The sequence below is a fragment of the Dasypus novemcinctus genome, chromosome 19, assembly GCF_030445035.2.
Source record: "Dasypus novemcinctus isolate mDasNov1 chromosome 19, mDasNov1.1.hap2, whole genome shotgun sequence".
NCBI lineage: Eukaryota > Metazoa > Chordata > Mammalia > Cingulata > Dasypodidae > Dasypus > Dasypus novemcinctus.
The window spans coordinates 5,884,916-5,910,740 of record NC_080691.1 but is presented as its reverse complement, the minus strand read 5'-3'; the positions used below and the strand labels follow the sequence as shown (position 1 = coordinate 5,910,740).

At 39.6% G+C, this 25,825-nt stretch overlaps 2 protein-coding genes and 1 pseudogene across 9 annotated transcripts in view; 2 read left to right on the top strand and 1 right to left on the bottom strand.

Annotated features, from left to right (window-relative positions):
- Window positions 1–25,825, top strand: part of ZNF10 (zinc finger protein 10) — a 100,641-nt gene that overhangs the window by 40,702 nt on the left and 34,114 nt on the right. The window contains exon 1 of one of the 8 annotated variants that reach the window (XM_012522476.3): window positions 24,000–24,222. The exons of the other annotated variants lie outside the window; for them this stretch is intronic. The gene's annotated coding sequence lies outside the window, so the exon portion shown is untranslated. Of the gene's footprint in view, window positions 1–23,999; window positions 24,223–25,825 lie in introns of those variants that run through there. 8 annotated transcript variants of the gene reach the window in all.
- LOC101413571 (translation initiation factor IF-2) lies at window positions 1,320–24,197 on the bottom strand. The gene is made up of 4 exons (XM_012522481.4): window positions 23,922–24,197; window positions 23,530–23,866; window positions 9,331–11,081; window positions 1,320–2,008 (listed from the first exon to the last, which is right to left on the bottom strand). The coding sequence occupies exons 1-3, from the start codon at window positions 24,195–24,197 to the stop codon at window positions 11,059–11,061; spliced, it is 636 nt and encodes a 211-aa protein (XP_012377935.2). The 3' UTR covers window positions 1,320–2,008; window positions 9,331–11,058.
- On the top strand, window positions 11,597–22,799 carry LOC131274546 (26S proteasome regulatory subunit 10B pseudogene; annotated as a pseudogene).

Sequence of the window (25,825 nt, the reverse complement as noted above, 5' to 3'; positions counted from 1 at the left end):
TATTATTGGAGACATCTGTTTTCAGGTTTTCACTATTGTGTAAGACATAAGAGGAAATCATTCTAAGTAAAATTGCAACGTGCTTATTTTCTCAGTATAAGTTAGTTTTTTCTTTCCATGTGTATCTTGCTCATTTTTTAATGTTCCAGTTAAAGATTTAGCTTATCCTTGAAGCATTCCTGTGCTGCTTTAGTCTCCTCCGGCTGCCCCTTTTGAGAACCTCCCTTGTCTTTAGTATGTGAAATATGCAATTTTGCACTTGAATAGTGTCTTGTTTAGATATATTTGCATGTATATGTAAATCTTTTCTTTCACAAAATGAGATTAACATTTTTCTCTCAATGTGTGACACAACAGGGCTCACAGCTGTTGCCTAATAATTACTTTTCTAGAAATATTTAAAGCTACAAACTCTGCCAGAGTAATTCCTTTGCACAAATTCTCCATTCCCTATAGTGTGGCCAGTATTATTACTGTCTCTAGCACCATATGTAGGTCTGGGCCTTTGGTGAAGAAGAGTGTATTTGTTACGTCAGGGGTTTGTAATATTCAGGTATGTGGCCATAGACTCCTCTTAGGAGGAGTGAGGCTGAATGGACCCTGCTAACAGGACTTTAAATTGGGGATGCCTTGAGGGAGAACTACGAGAACCTGGTCAGGGGAGGATGACTTTCCTCCAAGATCAGAATCTGCCACTTAGGTATTTTGTTTTCTCCACAGGAAGTATCAGGGAAGGGTCTCTAAATTGTCTGGCTGAAGTTCTATTTCTTATTCTCTGAGAAAATAGTTTAAAATTGGTAGATGAGTAACGTGGCATGTATCCATCTTTCTTCCTCCTCTGATTTTTCTTATAACTTCTCTCATACTAAGAGACTGGGTCTACATAAAGGGAAAACCATAAGATTTTGAAGTCTCTATTTTCCTTCCCTTTCTAAGCAGGACTTTATATTTCTAAACCAAAAGTGATCTATTTATTGGAAAGAATCCTGGATGACAAAGAAATGACAAGGGACCTATGCTCACATTAGTGAGGGGCAATTAGGTTGGGAGTGCCTTTGCAGGTAACAGAGAGATTATACCTCAATCATTCTCATAAAAAAGAAGAACTTCCTCTAAAAATGCACTTTATGCAACAACATTCTGAACTACACCACCCTTCCAAGAGGGACTCATACTTTTTTGGTAAGATATTTCAGAAAATAAGAACTATATTACCATATTATACTAAGTTAAATATAGATAACTCAAGAATCTATAGTAAAAACACAAAACATTTTTTTTTCTACTGAAAAAAGAAAGTTAAGTAATCAGTTTGTGGGTATTTTCATTGACTGAATATGCTTTATTTCTTATAGTAAGAAAGTACTAAAAAGGTAAGCAGGTTGAGTTTAAATGTTATTTCTAATATCTCAAAAAAGTCTACTTCCAGCAAGGATTCAGTAGGTCACAGTAGGCCAGTACTTCTGGGGCAGCAGCTACATGAAAGCAGATAAATTACAAAAATCCTATTTTCAAAGGTATGAGAGAGCTGTGGAAGCAGTGAGGGCAGAATGAACCAAAATTCCGAAGAGGAATAACCAGATGAACAATAATAATTACAAGCTACTTTTTTTTTTCTTTGTGAGCATTTACTGATTATGGGCATAGCTGAGGATTGGGCTTGGCCCAGGGAAAAGGCATCTGCTGAAAGAGAAACCACAGATGTTTTAGTTGTCACCTGAGGCTGAGGCAGCAGATTGGGAACTTGAGGAGTCTCAAATGCACAACTGGTTTTCTCCCATTGGACAAGGTTTAGGGTTTGGGAGTTAGACAGAAAGCTTCTAAAAGGTAGTAGTGAAAAATCTGTAGCAATGAAATACCCAGGAAATGGTGACTGCTTAAAATACGTACATAGCAGTCTCTTCCTCAAACCATTTGTCAAAATGTGAAGCTGGGGAGCAGACGTGGCTCAAGCAACTGAGGACCCACCTCCCACATGGGAGGCCATGGGCTTGGCTCCTGGTGCCTCCTGTAAAAAAAAAAGCAGACAACTAGCAAAAACAGTGAGCCAAATAACGAGCAGACAAGCAAAAACAAATGAGCAGGGACATGTGGCTCAAGCAGCTGAGTGCCCACCTCCCACATGGGAGTTCCCAGTTCCTTCTAGAAAAGACAACAAACAGACAGAGAGCAGACAGTGAACACAGACAACAAGGGGCGGGGTAAATAAACCTTTAAAAAAAAAGATCCTTCACTGAAACTTGGCCAGAAAGACATAAAGAGAACTGGAAAACTGCAAATTGGGACAAATCTAGTCCCACAAGCTAAGAATGGTTTTATATTTTTAAGTTAAAAAAAAAGAAAAAAATATGCAGCAGAGATTGTATGTGGCTTGCAAAGCCTAATATATTTACTCTGGCCCTTTAAAGAAACAGCTTACCATCCCTGATATAAAAGAACACTTGAGTGTGGGAGATTGAGTCTTGCCCCCACAATGACATATTCAAGTCCTAGCCCTCAGTCCTGTGGGTGTGGAATCCTTTGTAAATAGGAGCTTTAAAGATTAAGGTGGGCTTTAGTCCAATATGACTGGAGACTTCCTAAGCAAGGAAACTGCAGAGCTGTAGATGCTACAGGAAAAGACTGCAGGGTCTCACCATGGGATGGAGGCAGAAAGTCACTTCCAGAACTCTACAGATTCAGAAAAAGGAAAGCCTGATTTTGGACTTCTAGCCATGAAAACTGTGGGAATCTAAGCCAGCCAGTTTTGTGGTATTTGACATAGCTGTCCTAGCAAACTAAGATAGTGACTTTGCACAACAATAAATGAATAAATAGCTAGTGGCATCTAAGATATATGTGGAACCAAAAAAGCACAACACAAAAGACAGGAGGGGGATAAATGGCGTTAAAAGGGCATAAGAGGGGTGGGGGGGTGGGGTTGAATGGGACCTCACATATATATTTTTAATGTAATATTATTACAAAGTCAATAAAAAAAAAAAATAAATAAATAAAAGGGCATAAGAGTCTAAAAGCACTGGAGAAGTGGTAAAAGTATGAATTTGGCTCGCTCTTGATATAGTAGCTGGTTAAATAGGTATGTTCTATTTGGGGAAATTAATTAAACTGTGTACTTTTAACATGAACACTTTTCTCTGTGTATATCATGCTTTGGTAAAAAAAGATGTCTCCAAAGATTATTGCACTAAGCTTTACATTGACTCAAAAAGGAATTATGGGGAAGCGGACTTGGCCCAATGGATAGGGTGTCCGCCTACCACATGGGAGGTCCACGGTTCAAACCCTGGGCCTCCTTGACCCGTGTGGAGCTGGCCCATGCGCAGTGCTGATGCACGCAAGGAGTGCTGTGCCACTCCCCCGCATAGGGGAGCCCCACGTGCAAGGAGTACGCCCCATAAGGAAAGCCGCCCAGCGCAAAAGAAAGTGCAGCCTGCCGAGGAATGGCACCGCACACACGGAGAGCTGACAGAACAAGATGACGCAACAAAAAAAACCACGGATTCCTGGTGCCGCTTATAAGGATAGAAGCAGTCACAGAAGAACACACAGTGAATGGACACAGAGAGCAGACAACTGGGGGGGGGTAGGGGAGGGAAATAAATTAAAAAAAAAAAAAGGAATTATAAATGCAGAAATATGAGGAACAGGCACATGTAGTATTAGTAATATAAATATTAGATGTCAGAAAAATAACCAGAACTCCATATTTTCTTGCATAACAATTTACTTATGCTGTAGGAGACTTGTAAAGCTGGATTTTGTTACTGAGATATTCCCCAAAGAATTTTCTATCATATGTCAAACAGTGCAACTAAAGGCAGGAAAAACTGTTAAATCCATTTGAAGACTTAAAAAAAGATGCAGCAAAACTTGTAGATTGTGATTTGGAAGAAAGAGTTCATGTCCTTTAGCAACACTCAATAAGTTTGCCTTTAAAGGGTAGAAAAGTAGAAAAGATAGTTTTTAAAAAAGGGTTATCTAATATTTTAAAAGTTCTTTTAAGAAATGAATTTTAGGAATTCTTTTTAAGAAATGCTCTGTCACCAATACTCTCATTATCACAGATAACAATACTATGTAGAAAAAGATAATGTGCCACAATGTGAACTTTTGCTACCTGATAGGTTAAAAATATGATTTTATCTGTTTGATATGCATTTTAAAAATTATGGCTGAGGGAAGCAGATGTGGCTCAGGTGACTGGGCTCCTGCCACCACATGGGAGGACGCTGGTTTGGATCCCACTGCTTCCTAAAAAAGACAGCAAGCTGGCGCGACAGACAGGTGTTGTAAGCTGACACAAGTGACACAAGAAAAAACAATCAGAAATAACAAAGCAGGGAGCAGAGGTTCCTGGTGCCTCCTAAAGAAGACAGCAAACTGATGCGAGTGTCAGGCACATCGAGCTGATGCAACAAGATGATGCAACAAGAGACGCAGGGGAGGCAAAAACATGAGACACAACAAAGCAGGGAGCAGAGATGGCTCAAGTGATAGGCACTCCCTCCCACATCAGAGGTGCTGGGTTCAGCTCCTGGTGCCTCCTAAGGCAACAAGATGGACAGACATAGCAAGTAAAAACAAGGGGGTATGGAGAAATAAATAAATGAATGAATATTATGGCTGAGTTTAGCCATGACATATATTAGGCTATGATATTCCTGTATGTCAAAAAGAAGTGTCTCATTTTACTTATTGTAAAGAACTCTGTATATGTTAAGGAAATGGCACTTTTCTGTTATGCAAATTTCACATATCAGCTACTGCAATAGTTTCCTAAACTTGTCTCCCAGATTTTTTACACGGAAGCCTGTGTGATTGTTTTAGGTTGGTAAGCTGCTGAAAAGAGATACCATGGTATAGGTTGGCTTCAAACAACAGGAATTTATTAACTTAACAATTTTAACGTGAGAAAAATGTCTAAATCAAGTATCATCATCAAGGCAATTATTTCTTCTGGAAGACTGGTTGCTGGCAATCCATGACTCTTCTGCCACATGGCAGGGCACATGATAGCATCTGCTTGTCTTCTGGGTTTCGTTGCTTTCAGCTTCTTGTTTCTGTGGCTCTCTCTCTCTCTTCTTTACATTTATAAAGGACTCCAGTAAGAGAATTAAGACCCATCCTGAATGAGGTGGATCACACCTTAATTGAAGAAGCCTCATAAGGTCCTTAACAATGGGTCCACATCCACAGGAATGGATTAAATTTAAGAGTATGATTTTTGGGGTATATACATTTCCAAACAACAACAGTTGTATTTGTTTTCAGTATGTTCCCCTAGTGTTGTATTTTTTTTCTTCACTGTATTTTCCAAGAAACTTTAGGTTACAGAAAGATTACATAAAAAATATAGGGGATTCCCATGTACCACCCTCCCTCCTTGACAGCGATATTTTAAAAACAGATACCTTCACCCCTTATGAAGAATCCTTAAAAGTTCTTCAAATAAAATCTAAACTCATGCCATAGCTGACAAGGACGTTTATGATCTGGCTCCTGCCTATTTTTCAACCTGGTTTTGTAGACTCTTCTCCTTAGTATTTTGTCTAATACTGTTCCAGCTACTGGCCTTACTTTCCATTAATATGCCAAGCTGGTTCCTGAATGAAGACTTTTTTTCAGCTTAATTTTATATTTGTAATTTAGGTTACTTTTTCCTGAACAGTTAAACACACACACACACACACACACACACACACACACACACACACACACTATGAATGAAGTATTTTGCACTTGCTGTTCTTTCTTAGAAAGCTCTTCCTGTTTTTCACCTACATTTCCCTATAGATGATTCCTTCCTTCCAGATTTCAGCTTAAATGTCGACGGCCATAGAGGCCTTTCCTAACAGCCTTATCCAACATAGGTCTCCCTATTCTTATAGCACCTTATTTGTTTCCTTCATAGTTCCAGTTTTGCCTAGAAGTCAATTTAGATGAAGTCTAAGAGCCTGTGCCCCTTAGCAACAATTATTTTTGTGAATGACTCAGTATATTAAATTTTCTGGACATATTCTTTTTAACCATTTGGCTGTTATTGGGAATTTAGGGCTTTTCCATTTATTTAATACTGTACAAAGCAGTATACATGCTTGGATGAAAACTTCTTCTATAAAAGCTCAGAAAACCATTGCTAGGTTAAAGGTTATGGGTATTCCAGCTTTTGACCCATATTGCTTAACCAGCCCCCAGACAGGTTGTATTAATTTACAGTTTTATCATTAGCCTAAGTGGAACACTGCATCCTCATGATTACTGTAGCATTTGTTCAATTATAATACAAAGGAGAGCATACAAACACTGACCTAAAAAAATATATGAGGTTGTGATAGATGGGGGTGAAGGGACTGTTTATTCCCATATACCCTATATATCTACATGGACTGGAAATTGGATCAGAGTCCTCCTTGCTTCCCAATATTGCTTCTAAATATTGTAGCCAATTGGAAAAACCCTCCTTCTTTGCTTATACCATCTAGCTGTATCACTTTTCCCTGTTCTTTGATGCTGTCTTCTATCTAACTGGACTCTCCTCCTTCACTTAAGATGTTGCTATTTGTTTTGCTATCTTTTCCACTGAAGGCCCTAGCGAACACCTGAAGAGCTTTCCCTTCTTAAGCCTCCAGTCTTTCCTCCATCTGGTTGTATATAATTTTGCCACCAAACCTACAATTCATGTCATGTCTCTACTTCATTGACCAGGAACAAGGAAAATGGCTATCCTTGACTACAGGGAGGCTGGGATAGGAATTTGCTAACTGTACACATTACTACCCCAGGCAAAACTGGGTTCTATTATAAGGAAGAAGGAGGAAATGTATATTCATATATTCCTATCTCCCACACTGGATCATAAAATAGCTTTTAATAAACACCAAACAAATAGCATTATATAGGCTGGAAACTCTGACCACAATGCAGTTAACTTTGATAGAAATAAATAAAAAGGAATTAAAACCAACTCTTCCCCTTCTGGTTTCCTTTTAAGAGAATGGTAGAACTATCTCTTCTCACAGCAAACATCAAACCTATGTGTACTCCAGATACCTCCATACCCTTCTTAGGCATTTTATTCTATTGACTATCCTTTTCTTTTTTTTTTTAAGATTTATTTATTTTATTCCTCTCCCCTCCCCCCCCTCACCCCAGTTGTCTGTTCTCTGTGTCTGTTCGCTGTGTGTTCTTCTTTGTCCGCTTTCTGTTGTTGTCAGTGGCATGGGAATCTGTGTTTTTGTTGCATCATCTTATTGTGTCAGCTCTCTGTGTGTGGCGGCACCATTCCTGGGCAGGCTGAACTTTCTTTCCTGCTGGGTGGCTCTCCTTTCAGGGCGCACTCCTTGCACGTGGGGCTCCCCTGCGCGGGGACACCCCTGCATGGCAGGGCACTGCTTCCACGCATCAGCACTGCGCGTGGGCCAGCTCCACATGGGTCAAGGAGGCCCGGGGTTTGAACCGCAGACCTCCCATGTGGTAGACGAACGCCCTAACCACTGGGCCAAGTCTGCTTCCTGACTATCCTTCTTATGCCCACACGTTTAACCTCTCCATACTGGATCATGCATCACACTCAGATTTAAACATGTTCTACTTTTTCATATTTTAAAAATACTTTACATTGGCTCCAAATCTGTCTCCAGCTACTACTCTTTCTCCTCCTATTTGAACTTTCAAGAGTTGTCTATAGTGTCTTTACTTTCTCATCGTGTATTGATTCCTAAACTCATCCCGATCTGAAACCCATCAACATGCCATTACATTATTTTCCAGGAAGGTCACCAATGATCTTCACATCACTATATATGTTCACTCTTTAAGACTTCATCTAATTTGACCTTTGCATAGCATTTAAAACAACTGACTGCACTTTCCTTTCATTTGTCTTAGAACTGTAAAACTTCACTCCTGCTGGTTTTACTCAACTTTTCTCTACTATGATTCATTGTTTAATCCTTTCAGTACAGGAATTCTTCAGGGTCAGTGGCAGGCCCTCCTTCCATTTTCCCTATACAACCTATGCAACTCCATAGAACCTATAGTAGTCTGGATACTGATGCCTCTAAATTTACAGTCCATACTACACAACATGAGGTCCAGACTTGCATATCAACTGTTCATCTGGATGTCTCACAACCTTGTAAGTTAACATGACTGAAATGGTAACTGTCACTCCATCCTTTCACCATGTGCTCCTCTTTCCAATTTTGTTTTTGGAATATTAGAGGTAATACTGTCAGTATCCACAAGTCCATATAGCAAAATCTCAAGGACTCCACCCAGCATTTGGAATTAGTAATGTTTCTTCTGAGAACTCTGTATTTCTAACATGGAAATGTTGGGTTTTACCTTCTTGCGTCTCTGTTAATTTGCTCTCAGTGACCTTGGTTCCATCTTCATCCCTATGTACAAAAGTCGTCATCATTCCTCTTCCATCCTCCATGTTCCTATCCAAATTTGTACATCTAGCATAAACCACTTAACTCTACATATCTCTATGGTCTTTTTAAAAAATTTTTAAACAAGGTGACTATATTCACATTTTGCTTTTTAAAGAAAAATTCTATATTCTTCTCAGATGTTCAGATATAAGCAATGTAAAGCAGACACAGCTATTTAAAGGTGTCTTTGTGGAACATGGCTCTCTGTCTCCTACATAAACCTTAGGCCATGCTTGTTATTCTCAGAGTCACAACTTGGATCTTACAACTCCAGGAATGGTAAATTCAGAGAGAGAAGAATGGAAAAGGCAGAAAGGCAAATTGCAAAAGTCAAAGAGAACAAAACAGAGAGGTCTGTCTCCAGTGATACTAACCTATTCTCAACTGGCCAGGAACAGGGGATAAGGCTACTAGTGGCTGCAGGAAGGCTGAGAAGAATTTGGTAACTGGAAGCATTGCTATCTTAAGGAAAGATGAGCTGAATGTTAGAGATTGGCTACTCATAGTACATGCCCCACTGGACCAGAAAGCAACTCTCAAGATAACACCAATAAAACAGTATCATATAGTCCATACATTATGAAGACAATGCAGTTAACTTAGAAATAAGTGATAGAAAGGTAACAAAAAAACAAAAAATTTTATACCTCATATATTAGCAATACATAAGTGTATATAATCCCAAGTTCACAAAAAGTCATAATAGATATTAAACAATATTAGAACACAAAGGCAAAATTAAAATAACAGAGATCAAACCTTGTATTATATAGCTAAAGTGTTTAGAGAGCCGTTTATAGCCTTAAATTCTTATTTTATAGCCTAAAATAATGACCTGGAGTCCACCTTAAGTCACTGAAAAAGGCAATTCCACATTCACAATACTTACAGTGTTTTTCTCCCAGTATGAATTCTCTTGTGTATAATAAGTGAAGAGCTCTGACTGAAGGCTTTTCCACATTGAATACATTCATAGGGTTTCTCTCCAGTGTGAGTTCTTACATGTCTCCTAAGAGAAGAGGAAACGCTGAAGGCTTTCCTACATTCTTTACATTCATAGGGTTTCTCTCCAGTATGAGTTCTCACATGCATTCTAAGGGATGAAAGACCACTAAAGACTTTCCTACAATCAGTGCATTCATAAAGATTCTCTCCAGTGTGTATTTTCTTGTGCACCTTGAGGTGAGAGCTCGTGTTAAAGGCTTTTCCACAGTCACTGCATTCATAAAGTTTCTCCCCAGTGTGTATTCTCTTATGCACAATAAGGTAAGAGCTTGTGCCAAAGGATTTTCCACACTGATTACACTCATAAGGTTTCTCTCCAGTGTGAGTTCTCACATGAGCCTTAAGAGATGTTTTCTGACTAAAAGCCTTCCTACACTGATTGCATTCATAGGGTTTCTCTCCAGTGTGAGTTCTCACATGTCTTCTTAGGGTTGAGGAATCATTGAAGACTTTCCCACATTCCTTACATTCATATTGTTTCTCACCCATATGACTTCTCTCATGCAATATAAGATTAGAAATTTTTTTGAAGGCTTTCCCACACTGATTACATTCATAATGTTTCTCTATAATATGAGTTTGCTCCTGTTGATTAATGGATGGATGACAAAAGGTTTTGCCATTTTTATTACATTCATAGGGTTTCTCCCCCATATAAAAATTATGTACAGGAAGCATATTATTATGTTGGAAGTGTATACCACATCTAGAGCACTTATACTCTTTTTGTGCTGTTTGAGTTCTTTCAGCATGCCATAAGGCTCTATCATATTCATGACTTTCACAGAGCCTCTCACTTTCAGAGGTTTTCTGATAATTGTTTAAGATTGAATTATATTTTGAACATAAAATATCTGACTCACATTTGTGGCATTGTTTACTGGTGTAATCTCTCTGTGAAGAAACAAGTTTTGAGCTAAATTTTGAGTTTCCCTCAAATTCATGATAGGCATAGACTCTCTCCTGAGATGGTACTTTCTTTTGGGTAAATACTTCCCTCAAATGTCCCTTTGGGTTCAGATGCTGTTTTCTGATTTTATGACATTCCCAGTCTTCTCCTAATATGGAGAACCAATAATCATCTATTGTGAATCTTATTTTCACCCCCTTGGATGGCTTATACCCCAAACTATTCAGCTTAGGAGCTGATTCTTTGGTTATAAGTTGAGTCTCCCAGTCTGGACAGATGCCTTGGGGAATTCTCCTTATCATAGAGCTTATCTTTTCTTGATTAAACTGGGATCCCACAGTAGACTTGCATAATTGATATTCTACTATGGTGAGATTTCTATAGTTTTCCAGCATCACATCTCTGTACAGACTTCTCTGAGCAGGGTCCAGCATCACCCACTCCTCCTGCGTGAACTCCACAGCCACATCTTTGAAGGTTACTGGTTCCTGTAACCAGGTTGTCAGAAATCCAGTAGTATTTACTATGTGGAAGCAGGCACCATTCTGTGCAGGCAGAGCCCATGTTTGGGACAGGTCAGTGGTTGCCATTTTGTGAATGAGAATGTGACATCTGCCCGCAGAATAGGGCAGAGAGATCAAGGTGTCCTCTTGTTTCTCTGGTTCAGTCAGGGCGGTGATGGGCTTCACCAGGATTAGTTCTTTACGTCTCTGTGGGCATTCTCCCTGTAGCCAAAGAGGCAGGTTCAAGTAAAAGAGAGGTGGAAACAGGGACCCAAAGGGGGTAAGGTGAAAAAACAACTGTATACTCTCCCTGTCTCCCCCTCCCCCCCCTTCTCAGCAAAGTCTCTCCAGTTTAAAAATCTCTGCTGGGTGTGTAATGGTATGCAATATATAATCACCCTTGGAATCCCTCCAGAACTTCCATCATAGTTATTTTTACTGGCTTCTCCTACAGACTACTTACTACTCAGTCCTGGATGAAAAGAGTAATCATTTCTTTAAAAACAAACAAAAACTAAAGAGAACCAGTCAAAAGTAATTATTCGATTAAATTTCATGCATATTTTGCAACTTTTTAAGATAACTTTCTGGGATGGAAAAATAGGTTTCCTGCTGAACATAATTACTTTAGTTAAATTTATTTGTTCTATATGTAACTTAGTATTTACCTGAATACATATGGTGAGTAAGAATGGTGCTTCACTGCTTTCCTACTACAGATTTTTACTGAAGTTGTTAAAGGCAGATAGGTGGTTTTCAAACAATTGATTACCAACAATTTAATTCTCTCTCCTATCTAAAACTTGAGTGAAATCAAGAGACGAAGGAGTAAGACCTATGTTCTAAGATTTGGGAGTGAGGCCCTAAACATGTTAACAATGTTGGATAGTATAGTACTTTCCAAAATAATTTTCATAACAGCCTCAATACAAACAGCAAAATAATGGATACATAGTGTGAATACAAAAGATGCATGCCATTAAATAATTTATTATGCTAATACTTCTAAGACATTAATGGGGAAAAGTGTGGGAAAGGAAGGAAGTGGGGTATATGGGAATCCCCTATATTCTTGGTGTAACTTTTATGTAATCTAAAGCTTCTCTAATAATAGTAATAATAATGTACAGGAAAAATATTTCTAAAGGTTTCACTTACTGAAAATTAGTTGGTAACTTTAAAATGCAAACCTTCTTCAGTAGTATACTACAATGGAGTTCAATTTTGATGCACAAATTATAGAACTGACCTTTCTTTTTAAAAGACAAAGATCTTACAGAGTGGATGTAGCCCAGTGGTTGAGCACCTGCCTCACATGTATGAGTTCCCCAGTTCAATCCCCAGTACTTCCTAAAAATAAAAAAAATGTTTTTAAAGTAAATATATATAAAAAAGACAAAGATTTTTGACAGGATGATTCTATGTCCCTAAAACATAAATGTAATAGGTCTGTCATTTTAGTGTAAGTAATATATAGATTCTTGTCTGCTTTGTTCATTGCTGTATTCCCAAAACCTAGAACAACTAGCATATAGTTACTTGTTGTCAGCAACACGGGAATCTGTGTTTCTTTTTGTTGTGACACCTTGTTGTGTCAGCTCTCTGTGTGTACGGCACCATTCCTGGGCAGGCTGCACTTTCTTTCGCACTGGGCGGCTCTCCTTACGGGGCGCACTCCTTGCACGTGGGGCTCCCCTACACGGGGGACACCCCTGCATGGCACGGCACTCCTTGTGTGCATCAGCACTGTACATGGGCCAGCTCCACACGGGTCAAGGAGGCCTGGGGTTTGAACCGCGGACCTACCATGTGGTAGACGGACGCCCTAACCACTAGGCCAAGTCCGCTGCCTAGCACTTAAAAATAAATTCTTTACTGAATAAAGTGAATAAATCTATGAAAAGTTTTAAGGGAGAAGGTATTTTCACCCTCACCCTTCTTTCAGAAGGAAACCAATAACATATTTAGGCTTCCCCTTGAAGAAAGGAAATTAGGTTGCTTTCTGGTTAAAGTTATTAGGCTAAGAATGGTACTTTGGGCTCATTCCCTCGATAATTTATTTTTTAGTACAAGAAAGACTAAATAAATGGAGAATAACCTTGCTTATGGATGGGAAGACTGAATATTATAAAGATTTTATATTTTTCTCAAACTAGAATTGCATTGGGATTTTGATTATATATTCAACAGGAAGTTTTTGGAACAGGACAAGTTGATTTTAAAAGTTTTATAGAAAAATTAATGTACATGAATAAACAAGACAGTATTAAAAGAATATGAAGCCTTGCCCCATTATGTTTCAAAAGGCATTATAACACTCTATTAACTGAAACAGAATGATAGTGGGGCCATAATAGGAAATTAAAGAGTAATTTTCAAAACAGATTCATGTGTAGCTAGATATGATAAAAACAGCACTTTAAATCTAGGGGGAAAGAATGAACCAGCCCACAAATGGTATTAGGACAAATGGCTTCTTGTTTGGGAAAACCTACCCTCCCTCACACGTTTGCAAATTCCAAATGGATTCAAGACATAAATATATGTCTAATAGGAATTCTAGACGATGACTGAGGGAATAGAAAAGAAGCAGTGTGTTTTAAAACTGAAAGATGTAAATCAATATGAAAATATATATTCCATTGTAGAGAATGAATTTCTAAATCCACCAGATGCATAATAAACTGTAGAACATCAAGGATAATGAGAAAGCTTTTAAGGTTATTGGAGAGAAAAACCAAATTATCTAAAAAAGAATGCCAATTATATTGACTACAGACCTCTCAGCTACAAAGACACCAGGAGACAATGCAATAATATATTCAAAGTAATGAGGGAAAAAATTGTCAACAATACTTGCCTAATGATTGAAAGCAATGTAAGAGACATTGTCATATATATGACATAAATGTCTGAGAATTTACCACTTGCTGACAGTTCCTGAAATAACTACTAATGGGATGTTCTTTTGAGAAGAAGGAAATTGAACTCAGATGACCAAAACAAAGAAGGACTTCAGAAGAAATAAAGACAACATAAAGAAAAGAAAAATAATCAAACTTCAAAGCAAGAACAATATCTTCAAAGATGCTTATGAGAGAAATATGAATTGAAACAAAATTGAATTATCATTTTTCACCTATCAGACTGAAAAAAAATACAAAAACATGACACAGTCTGTGAAAGAGGCTATGGGAAACATTAAAAGAGACTTGAGGGAAACGGACTTTGGCCCAGTGGTTAGGGCGTCCGTCTACCATATGGGAGGTCCGCGGTTCAAACCCCGGGCCTCCTTGACCCGTGTGGAGCTGGCCATGCGCAGTGCTGATGCGCGCAAGGAGTGCCGTGCCACGCAAGGGTGTCCCCCGCGTGGGGCCCCCACGCGCAAGGAGTGCGCCCGTGAGGAGAGCCGCCCAGCGTGAAAAGAAAGAGCAGCCTGCCCAGGAATGGCGCCGCCCACACTTCTGTGCCGCTGACGACAACAGAAGCGGACAAAGAAACAAGACGCAGCAAATAGACACCAAGAACAGACAACCAGGGGAGGGGGGTGAAATTAAATAAAACAAATAAAATCTTTAAAAAAAAAAAAAAAAAAAAAAAAAAGAGAGACTTGAGGGAAGTGAATGTGGCTCAAGCGATTGAGCTCCTGCCTACCATATGTGAGGTCCCAGGTTTGGTTCCCGGTGCCCCCTGAAGAAGATGAGCAAGACGGCGAACTGGCATGGCGAGCATATTGCATAAAATGATGCAACAAGCATAAAATGATGCAACAAGGAGACACAAAGAGGAAACACAATGAGACAATAAAGCAGCGAGCGGAAGTGGCTCAAGCAATTGAGCACCTCTCTCTCACATGGGAGGTCCCAGGTTCAGATCCCAGTGCCTCCTAAAGAGAAGATGGGCAGACAAAGCACACAGCTAGTGAACACAGAAAGCAGACCGCACAAACAATGGGGGAAGGAGGGGAATAAATAAAAATAAAAAATCTTGAAATTGAAAGCACCTTATTTGGACTATGAGTCAAAGAAATTTTTTAAAAATTCATGAGGTAACAGGAAAATTTGAATACTGCCTATAGATTTGCTATTAAATAATTATTTGTTTTGTAGGTGTGATATTTCTTGGTTATGTTTTTTAAATGAATCTGTACCATTCAGAAATAAATTCTAAAATATTTACAAATAATACGATACCTGAGATTTGCCTCAATATATTTTAAAATAGTTACTTAAATTACTAATTATCAAATTATATTTATAATGGTATTATTTTAAAAATTTCCTCAAATATTAAAAAATAATACAAATAATACTTTGGGAGGGGAGTCTGTAAGGGAATTTGATGAAACAAGATTGGCTATGAGCTGACAGCTTACTGAAGCTGAATGAAGGGTACAAGGATGGTCATACTATTCTTTTTGTAGTGTGTGTGTCTGAAATTTCATAATAAAGTAAAAGATCACCGGAAAGATGTTTCATCCATGAAACAAGAACACAATGCTGTATATTTTTTAATCAAAGTATAAGAACAAGCTCTTAGAAAATTAAAAATTATAGGAAAAAATTCTAAAAAAGAAGATAACATTGAGGCACTCTTTCAGAAAGGAGATCCAAAATAAAAAGATGAGCAATGAGAAGGTACAATATGGGATTATTCAGAGTTTCAGAAGAAAAAGAAAAAATGAGAGGAAGAGGAAACAAATATAAGAAAAATTCCTAAATATAACAGAGTAAGAATTGAATAGGCCTAGATAGTATATGCCAAAATGGAAAAATTTTAAAAGATGCTGTCTAAAACATGTCATCATGAAATTTTTGGATATCAAAGATAAACAAATGAACTTAGAAACTTTCAGAGATGATAAATAGGGTACATATAAGGGAATGTTAAGAGTCTCTATTTTCTATCTAGCTTCCCCTGCTTTCAAAATTCTGAGGAAAATAATGTCCCATCCAGGACTTCCATATTAGTCCAAAAGAGCATGTAAACTTGGGGACACAATAAAGTTATTTCTAGTCTAGACAATCATATAGAAAGAATCTGTTTCCAGGAAAGTAGTAAGATTGTAATCAACCAAAAAGGAAAAAAGGTTTCCAGCAAATAGGAGATCCAAACAGACAAGAAATGAGGTAACAGATGAGTGTAAGAAGTCCCAATAAGCAACATGCCTAGGGAATCAGTCTTAGATTATAGCAGGAAGGCTCTTAGGGGGTATGTGTCCAGGAAAAGGAAAACAATAAGATGTCTAATAGGTTTGACCTTGAGGAAAATAGAAGAGACAGGCACTTAAATAGATACAAGAAAAACTAAGCAATTAAAAACAGGAAAATGGAAAGTTGTATAAAAAAGATGTGACTCAAGCAGTTGAGCACCCACCTCCCACATGGGAGGTCCCAAGTTCGGTTTCCAGTGCCTCCTGAAAAAAACAACAAGCAACACAAATGAAAAACTAACTCAGGGAAGCTGATGTGGCTTAGTGGTTGAGTGTCAGCTTCCCACATTACAAGGACCCAGGTTCAATCCCTGGTCCCTGGTACCTCAAAACAAACAGACAAAAGTAACTGTTACCATGGCTCAACAGTTAAGACTATTTACAAGTCATCACAATGAAATCACTGAACATGGATATAAGAAAAAAATACAAGATTTATAATATAATTATATTGTGAATTTAAGGATGTATGTGGGAAAAGAAAGGCAGGATGCAACAGTTAAAATTCTCATTTGATAAGTAAGAAATAAAATTCTCAAAATGATGAATAAAAAATACTGAGGAGAGTCCAAAGATGTTAAATATTGAATGTTGTTGCCACTGGGAAGACTGACTGAGGTGTTAAGGGGCCTGCTTTTTTTCTTATGAGACTTCTAGCATTTTTTACTTTTAAAATGTATACACATCCTTTGAAGAGTAAAAAATAAAAACAAATGAACCGAGTATTCAAACCAAGAACTAGAGCAACATTAACAAAGTTATCTAGAACAAAAGAAAATAGAAAGCAAATATTGGCGGCGGACTTGGCCCAGTGGTGAGGGCGTCTGTCTACCACATGGGAGGTCCGCAGTTCAAACCCTGGGTCTCCTTGACCCATGTGGAGCTGGCCCATGCGCAGTGCTGATGCACACAAGGAGTGCCGTGCCATGACAGGGGTGTCCCCCCGCGTAGGGGAGCCCCACACGCAAGGAGTGCGCCCCGTAAGGAGAGCCACCCAGTGCGAAAGAAAGTGCAGCCTGCCCAGGAATGGCGCCACCCACACAGAGAGCTGACACAGCAAGATGATGCAACAAAAAGAAACAGATTCCCATGCCACTGACAACAACAGAAGCGGACAAAGAAGATGCAGCAAATAGACACAGAGAACAGACAACCGGAGTGAGGGTGAAGGGGAGATAAGTAAATAAGTAAATTTTTAAAAAAAGAAAGCAAATATTATGGAACAGAAAACCAAAACACAAAAAAGACAAATGTCCAAGCCAAACCACAAATCACAAAGACAACCCAAAACTGTGTCTTTGAAAAGACATATATTTTGCAGGATTAATTAGGAAGAAAAGAGAACCTAGGTAAATACTAGGTTCAAAACAGAATGAATAGTTACAGCAGTGATTTTAAAATATCACTATGAAGCAACTACTTTAAAAATCACCAGAAAAAAGTAAAAGCCACTGAGCATACACTTTGGGTAGAATGTACAAGGCATGGGACTGTATAACACAATGAACCATGTGGTTGAAGATGGACTGTGGTTAACAGTACAAATATGAATGTTCTCTCATGAACTATAACAAATGTACACTACTAATACACAGTGTCAATAATAAGGGATGTATGGAAAAAATAAACCAATTGTATGCTATGGACCATAGTTAGTGGTAATAGTCTGATGATGATTTTTCATAATCTGTCACAAACGTTCCCCAACAATGTAAGGTATTGGTGGAGGGGTGATGTATGGGAATTCTGCACATTATGCATGATTGTTTTGTAAGCTCACAACTTCTCCAATTAAAAATAAAAGGGGAAAAAAAATCACCAGAAAAGATGTGATGGCTTCTCATCATGACAGGCCCTAGAGATAAGGTGCCTCAGGACTATCACAAGAAGCTGCTGGAGCACAACTAGATTGATAGCTATTTCAAGGAGTTAAGGAAACAATTAAAGGAGCTTATCATGAAAGAGTCATCAAACTGCCCAAAATGAAAATCCCAGGACCACATGGTTTCACAGGTGAGTTCTACCAAGTATTCAAAGAAGATTTAATACCAATCTTATTCAAGCTCTTCAAAAAAAACTGAACTAGAAGGAATGCTATGAAACTCATTCTATGGGAAAGCGGACTTGGCCCAGTGGATAGGGTGTCCACCTACCACGTGGGAGGTCCACGGTTCAAACCCCGGGCCTCCTTGACCCGTGTGGAGCTGGCCCACGTGCAGCGCTGATGCGCGCAAAGAGTGCGGTGCCACGCAGGGGTGCCCCCTGCATAGGGAAGCCCCACGCACAAGGAGTGCGCCCCATAAGGAGAGCCGCCCATTGTGAAAGAAAGTGCAGCCTACCCAAGAATGGTGCCGCACACACTAAGAGCTGACACAGCAAGATGACACAACAAAAAGAAACACAAATTCCTGTGCCGCTGATAACAACAGAAGCAGACAAAAAGAAGAACATGCAGCAAAATGGACACAGAGAACAGACAACTGGGGCGGGCGGGTGGGGGAGAGAAATAAATAAAATAAATCTTTAAAAAAAAAAAAGAAACTCATTCTATGAAGCCAATATCGCCTTAATGCCAAAGCCAGATAAAGCGACTGCAAAAAAGAAAATTTACAGACCCATTTCCCTAATGAATACAGATGCAAAAATCCTCAACATAATACTTGCTAATCAAATCCAACAACATATTAAAAGAAGTTTTCATCATAATCGAGCGGGTTTTATACCGGGCATGCAAGGATGGTTCAACACAAAATCAATATGTGTAATACACCACATTAATAAATCAAAAAAGAAAAATCACATGATCCTATCAATTGACACCGAAAAGGCATTTGATGAAGCATCCCTTCTTGATAAAAATATTACAAAAGATAAGAATTGAAGGAAACTTTATCAACATGATAATGGCCATATATGAAAAACCCACAGCTAACATTGTACTTAATGGTGAAAGACTGAAAGCTTTCCCGTTGAGATTAGGAACAAGACAAGGATGCCCACTGTCACCACCATTGTTCAATATAGTGGTAGAGGTTCTAGCCAGTGCAGTCAGGCGAGAAAAAGAAATAAAGGCACCCAAATTGGAAAGGATGTAAAACTTTCACTATTCACAGATAACAAGATCCTATTCCTAGAAAGTCCTGAAAAATCTACAATAAAGCTGCTAGAGCTAATAAACTATTTCAGTAGAGTGTCAGGATAGAAGATCAATATGCAAAAATCAGTGGTGTTTCTATATACTAGTAATGTGCCATTTAAGAAGGAAGTTAGGGAAAAAATTCCATTTACAATAGCAACTAAAAGAATCAAATACTTAGGAATAAATTTAATCAAGGATGTAAAGCACTTTATATTCAGGAAACTACAACTCATTGTTAAGAGAAATAAAAAAAGACCCCCAAAATTGGAAGAACATTACAGGCTCATGGACTGGAAGACAAAATATCATTAAGATTATCATATCTACCCAAATTGATATACAGATTCACTAATGAAATCCCTATAAAAATTCCACCAGCATTTTTTAAACAAATGGAAAACACAAATATCAAATTTATTTGGAAGGGTAAGGGAACCCAAATAGCCAGAAACATCTTAAAAAAAGGCGAAGTTGGAGGACTCTCACTTCTGGACTTTAAATCATATTGCCTTGCTACAGTGGTAAAAACAGCATGGTACTGTCATAAAGATAGACACATACACCAATGGAACCAAATTGATGGTTGTGAAACAGACCCTTACATTTATGGTCCAGTTATTTGTGACAAATCTGTCAAACCCATCCAGTTGGGGCAGAACAGTTTATTCAACAAATTGTGCTGGGAGAACTGGATAACTATATGCAAACAACAGAAAGAGGACCCCTATCTCATACCTTATACAAATATTCTCAAAATGGACCAAACACCTAAATATAAAAGCCAGAACCATAACTCCTGGAAGAAAATGTAGGAAAACATCTTCAAGATGTGGTGGTAGGTGGTGCATTCTTAAACCTTACACCAAAAGCACAAGCAATGAAAGAAAACATGGATAAATGGGACCTCCTCAAACCTAAAACACTTTTCTGATTCAGAGGACTTCATTAAGAGGATGAAAAGGCAGCCCACTCAGTGGGAGAAAATATTTGGAAACCACATGTCCGATAAGCGTTTTCCATTCTATATAAAGAAATCATTCCACTCAACAATAAAAGAGCATGCAATCCAATTTAAGAATGGGCAAAAGATTTAAGTAGACATTTTTCCAAAGAGGAAATACAAATGGCCAAAAGGATATGAAAAAATGTTCTATATCATTAGCTATTAGGGAAATTCAAATCACAATGATAATGAGATGTCATCTCACACTGCATAGAATGGCCATTATTAAAAAACCAGAAAACGAGAAGTGCTGGAGAAATAGGAACACTCCTTCACTGTTGTTGGGACTGTAAAATGGTGCAGGTTCTGTGGAAGACAGTTTGGCGGTTCCTTAGGAAGCTAAATATAAAACTGCCATATGATCCAGCAATTCATCTACTAGGAATATATCCAGAAGACCTGAAAACTGTGACAAAAACAGACATCTATAGACAGATGTTCATAGTGGTGTTATTCACAGTTGCCAAAAGATGGAAATGACCCAAGTGTCCATCAATGAATGGATGGATCAACAAAATGCGGTATATACATACAGTGGAATACTATGCTGCAGTAAGAAGAAATGAAATTGGGACACAGATGATAACATGGATGACATCTGAAGACATTATGCTGGGTGAAGTAAGCCAGAAACAAAAGGGCAAATAGTGCATGGTCTCACTGATATGAACTAAATATGAAGACACATGGAACTGAAACCTAGAGAATAGGTTTTTGGATATAAGTGGAGGGCTGAGAAGGACTACTGATGTTTAATGTATGTAGTTTTAATTAACTTGACTGTAAAAGTGTGGAAATGGATAGAGTTGATGGTAACACATAGTGAGTAGCAGCTGGTTTTACAAATGGGATATTGGCTGAAAAGGGTAGTCTAGGTATGTAAATATCAACTGAAAGAAAGCTAGAGAATAATCTATGGATTGAGTAAGAGTGAACTCCCAGAGGTGAATGAGAATTGTGGTTGATGGTATGGATGCAAGAGTATCCTTCTGTGAGCTAGAGCGGATGTACATCACTATTGCAGGGTGGTGGGAATGTGGAGAAGCATGGGAAAACTACAATTTGTATGATCTACAGACTGTGGTTAACAACAATACTATAATATTCTTGCATCAATGCCCAAGATGTACTGTGTTGATAATGGAGGTATATGGAAAAAATGTGCCAAATGTACATTATGGACCATGGTTGGTGAGTAGTCTGATGATATTATCTCATAATCTGTAACATGTTTCACCACAGTGTGGTGTGTTAGTGAAAGGGTGTTGTATTCTACACATGTGTATGATTGTTTTGTAAGTTCACAACTTCTGTAATAAAAAATATATATAGTTCTTTATATATATAAAGAACTTAACAAGCTGTCTGAAAAGTCTGAAAGTGATCTGAAGGCCCTACAAAGTGTTAGATTGTGGGCAAGGTACTTAAGCAATTAACTGGAAAAAAAAATCATTATTAAAGCTACAAACAGACCAAGATATATTGTGGGTTGTCAACAGCTGGAGAAAAGTAAGCTGAAGCCAGGAACAAGAATTGCTTTGGATATGACTACATTAGCTATTTTGAGATATTTGCCAAGGGAGATGTGGTTTATAATGTCTCATGAGGACCTTGGGAATGTTTCTTGTTCTGAGATTGGAGGGCTATCAAAAGAGACCCGGGAATTAAAAGAAGTAATAGAACTACCTCTTATAAACCCAGAATTATTCCAGCATGTAGGAATAATACCTGCAAAAGGTTGTTTGTTATATGGATGATGAGGTACAGGAAAGACACCTTGGCATGAGCTACTGCTAGCCAGCTCAACTGCAATTTCTTAAAGTTGTTGTCTAGTTCTATTGTAGAGAAGTACATTGGTAATGTGCTCATTTGGTCAGAGAAATGATTAATTATGCCAGGGACCATCAACCATACATTATTTTTATGAATGAAATAGATGCTATTGGTGGTCATTGGTTTTCAGAGGGTACTTCAGCTGATAAGAGAGATTCAGAGAACTTTAATGGAGTTAATCAAATGGATGGATTTGATAATCTGAATAGAGTTAAAATGATCATGGCTACAAACAGACAAGATACTCTGAATCCTGCTTTACTGCATCCAGGAAGATTAGATAGAAAATACTGATTTACCCAACGAACAAAACTAGATATATTGGATATTCATGCAGGTTCCATTTTAAAGCATGGTGAAATAGATTATGAAGCAATTGTGAAACTTGCAGATGGCTTTAATGGAGCAGACCTGAGAAACGTTTGCACTGAAGCAACTGTTTGCATTTCTGATCATGATTTTGTAGTAAGTGGCTGTAGATTCTAAGAAGCTAGAGTCTAAATTGGATTACAAACCTGTGTACTTTTACTGTAAGGTTTTTTGTCGTTGTTTTTGTTTTGTTTTAAGAGGTACCAGGGATTGTACATGGGAAGCAGACGCTCACCCACTGAGCTACATCTGCTCCCCTGTAAGGTTTTCAATGGCAGCAAGATAGACATTGGGGCAATGTAAAAATAAAGTTAAGGAAAATAATGTATTTATATATTACATTATTAATATAATGATCTTACCAAAAGGGTATAAATTTTAAAAACACCATATAAATCACTATAAAATAATAATATGAACTTTATGCCAACAAATTTGAACATTTAATGAAATGAACAGTTTTATAGAAAAACATAAGTGCCCAACTTGAATCAATTAAGAACTACAAAACCTAAATTAATTAAAAAATTGAACCAGAAGTTAAACACCTATCTCCAAAGAGTATGCATTCTCTGTACCAATTTTTTAAGGGAAAAATAGTTTCTCCTAAGCAAAGTCTTTACAGAATAGAAGAAAAAGCTATGCTGAGATTTGTAAAATATTTTTATAAAACTGGGCAAGGATAGTACAAAGAAAGATTAAATTGCGATCACAATTCTGAACACAGGTGAAAAGGGCCTACGTAAAATATTAGCAAGTTGGACACAGCAGTGTATTAAATATCATACTCAAGAATGGTTAAAGAACAGAAGAATCATCACTGTGTTTCATCTCAGTAGTTTAAGAGATGGAAACAGACTGAGGAAAAGACACTGGGTAAGATAAACGTCATATTCAGGGCACTCCTACCTCCTCTCTTAAAATAACGTCGAACTCCCTAACCTGGCGCTGGCCCTGGCCCTGCTCACAGCCCCAGCCTCGCCCTGCGGCCCGCCGGCCCCCGCACCCCCCTCACGTCCCCGGCCCCGCGTCCGGGTTCCGCCCGGGGGTCCTCCCAGGCCCTTGCTCCAGGAACCCCACCGCGCCTCCCGACGCCTCGGCGACGCGCCCGCACCTGAGGGGCTTTTCCCGGGACCGCCACGCCCCGCTTCTGGAAGCGGCTTCACTTTTAGGCAGGGCTCTCCTTGCTCGGGGCACGTAACAGCCGCGGTCCCCACGATGCCGCTGACGGTGCCGAGTCCATCTTCCCTCTCCTCGCCGGCCGACACTCCGCGCTCGGACACGCTCACCTGCCCTCGGGCGCGGGAACAAATCCGGGCACCTCGGCTCGGCGGCCCCGCGAATGGAGACGGAGCGCGGGCCGCGGCGGCGCTCGGAGGTCGGAGGAGGCCGGCAGCGTCGGGTCCGCGCTGAGGCGGAGCCGAGCGGGATCCGCGCGCCCCAAGCCGGGACTACGGCTCCCAGAAGGCCCCGCGGCTCGCCCCGCCCCGCGAGGGCGCATCGGACGTCCGCGGCCGCGACCGGCGTCGGGAGTCGGGGCGACGGCGTGACGGGGCGGGGCGGCGGCGTGACGGGGCGGGGCCCCGTGCGTGACGGGGCGGGCGCGTGCGTGACGGGCCTTGGGGGTGCGCCGAGGGGCCCCGGCCTGGTCGCCGGGAGGTGGGGACGGGGTCGCACGCCGGCTCCGCGGGCGTCGCTCTCAGCGAGGCCTTCCCGCCGCTGGCTGAGGGAGTCCTGCTTCGCGCGGCGTCCTGCCGTTGTGACGAGGTTGCTTCTCTCCATCGAACCTTCTCGTTGCTTGTTGCAGGTACGTAGGAGAGTGCTGAGTTTTGTATATGTGCTTTGTAAAGAGAAATGTGCTGATCTTTACAGTAATATTTCAGTAGTACTCACCCCGTCTTCCTAGCGTATTTTTTCTAGATAATATCAGCCATCAATCGTGGCGTTCTTCTAACGGTAAAGTTACCCCTTGCACATATTACTCTTTTTTCTTTGCCCGGTACTTACCGAATACTGTCACGTTGTCTTGTTTTTTCAGATTAATGACAAGGCTCCTGGTGCTTGAATATGCGCAGCGGTGGTGGTCCTTAGTTTGAATCACATATTCTGAGTAATGTAAAATAAGACTTTTTCTATTCTGGTTTACTTTTTTCCCCCTATAAATAGAAATATATTTTTAAAAATTTGCATGGGATCCTTCTAGCATCTGCTGAAGTGATCATGATCTTTTTAAGATTTCGGCTCTTAAAAAACATTTTGAACATTTTGTAAAACTGAACATTTTACAAAAGAGAAGTCTAGTCAAATAGGCCAAAGCCGGTGTCGTCATCCACTTCCTCAGATTGTTCTTTCTTTGCTTCCACTTTCTTCTGAGCTGGGGCAGCAGGGGTGGTGTGGCACCAGCCCCTGCCTTGTAGCTGAGGCTCCCCTGTTGATGCTGGCCAGGTCCTTTGCAAACAAGCCAGGCCAGAAAGGTTCAGCATTTACACCCTGTTTTAATCAGGGTATTAACTTTATCCTCCGTGGCGGCGACTTCGTCGTGGTGGGATACGAGGGCCGAGTAGCTAAAGCTTGGCGACAGAGGCCCTGGTGCAGGCGAGTGCTGGGCGCGGTCCCAGCCCGGGATAAAGTGAGGGCCTCAGCCCAGCTCAGCCTTAGCTTCCTCGGAAGAACGGAGCCGCTTCAGGGGCAGCTGAAGAAAGGGCATGCTCTTTGTTATTAGAGTTGGAAATTTCTTAATTGTAAAGGTCCTAAGTTCCTGAAATAAATCTAACATGATCATCCTGGCTTTAAATATATTTATTATTGGATTCCATTCATAGATATTGTAGAAATTATATGCCACGTTCATTGATAAAATCTACTTTTAATTCAAGTTTGGTTGTCTGGATAGATTTTGTTTCTTGGTCTAGTCTAAAATTTATATAGGCCCTGGAAATGTTTTTAAAAAATATATTTCGAAGGATTCACCAGAGGAAGTATCTAAGCTCCTAGCCTTTTGAGGGATTTTTTTTTTTAAGATTTATTTTATTTCTCCTCACCCCCTCGTTGTTTGCACTTGCTGTGTCTGTTCATATTCCTTGTTTCTTTAGGAAGCACCGGGAACTGAATCCCTGATCTCTGATATGGGAGGTCAGGGATTATTTGAGCCACCTCTATTCCCTGCTTTGTTGTGTCTCTCATTGTATTTTTCTTCTTGTGTCTTGTGTCATCTTGTTGAATCAGCTTGCCACACTTGCCTGTGGCTTCAGCTTGCTATCTTGCTTTTGTCCTCTTTAGGAGGCACCAGGAACCGCCGCTCCCTGCCTTGTTGTGTCTCTCATTATGTTTTTCTTCTCGTGTCTCTTCTTGCATCGCCTTGTCGCACTTGCCTGTCATGCCAGTTTGCTGTTTTCTTTAGGAGGCACTGG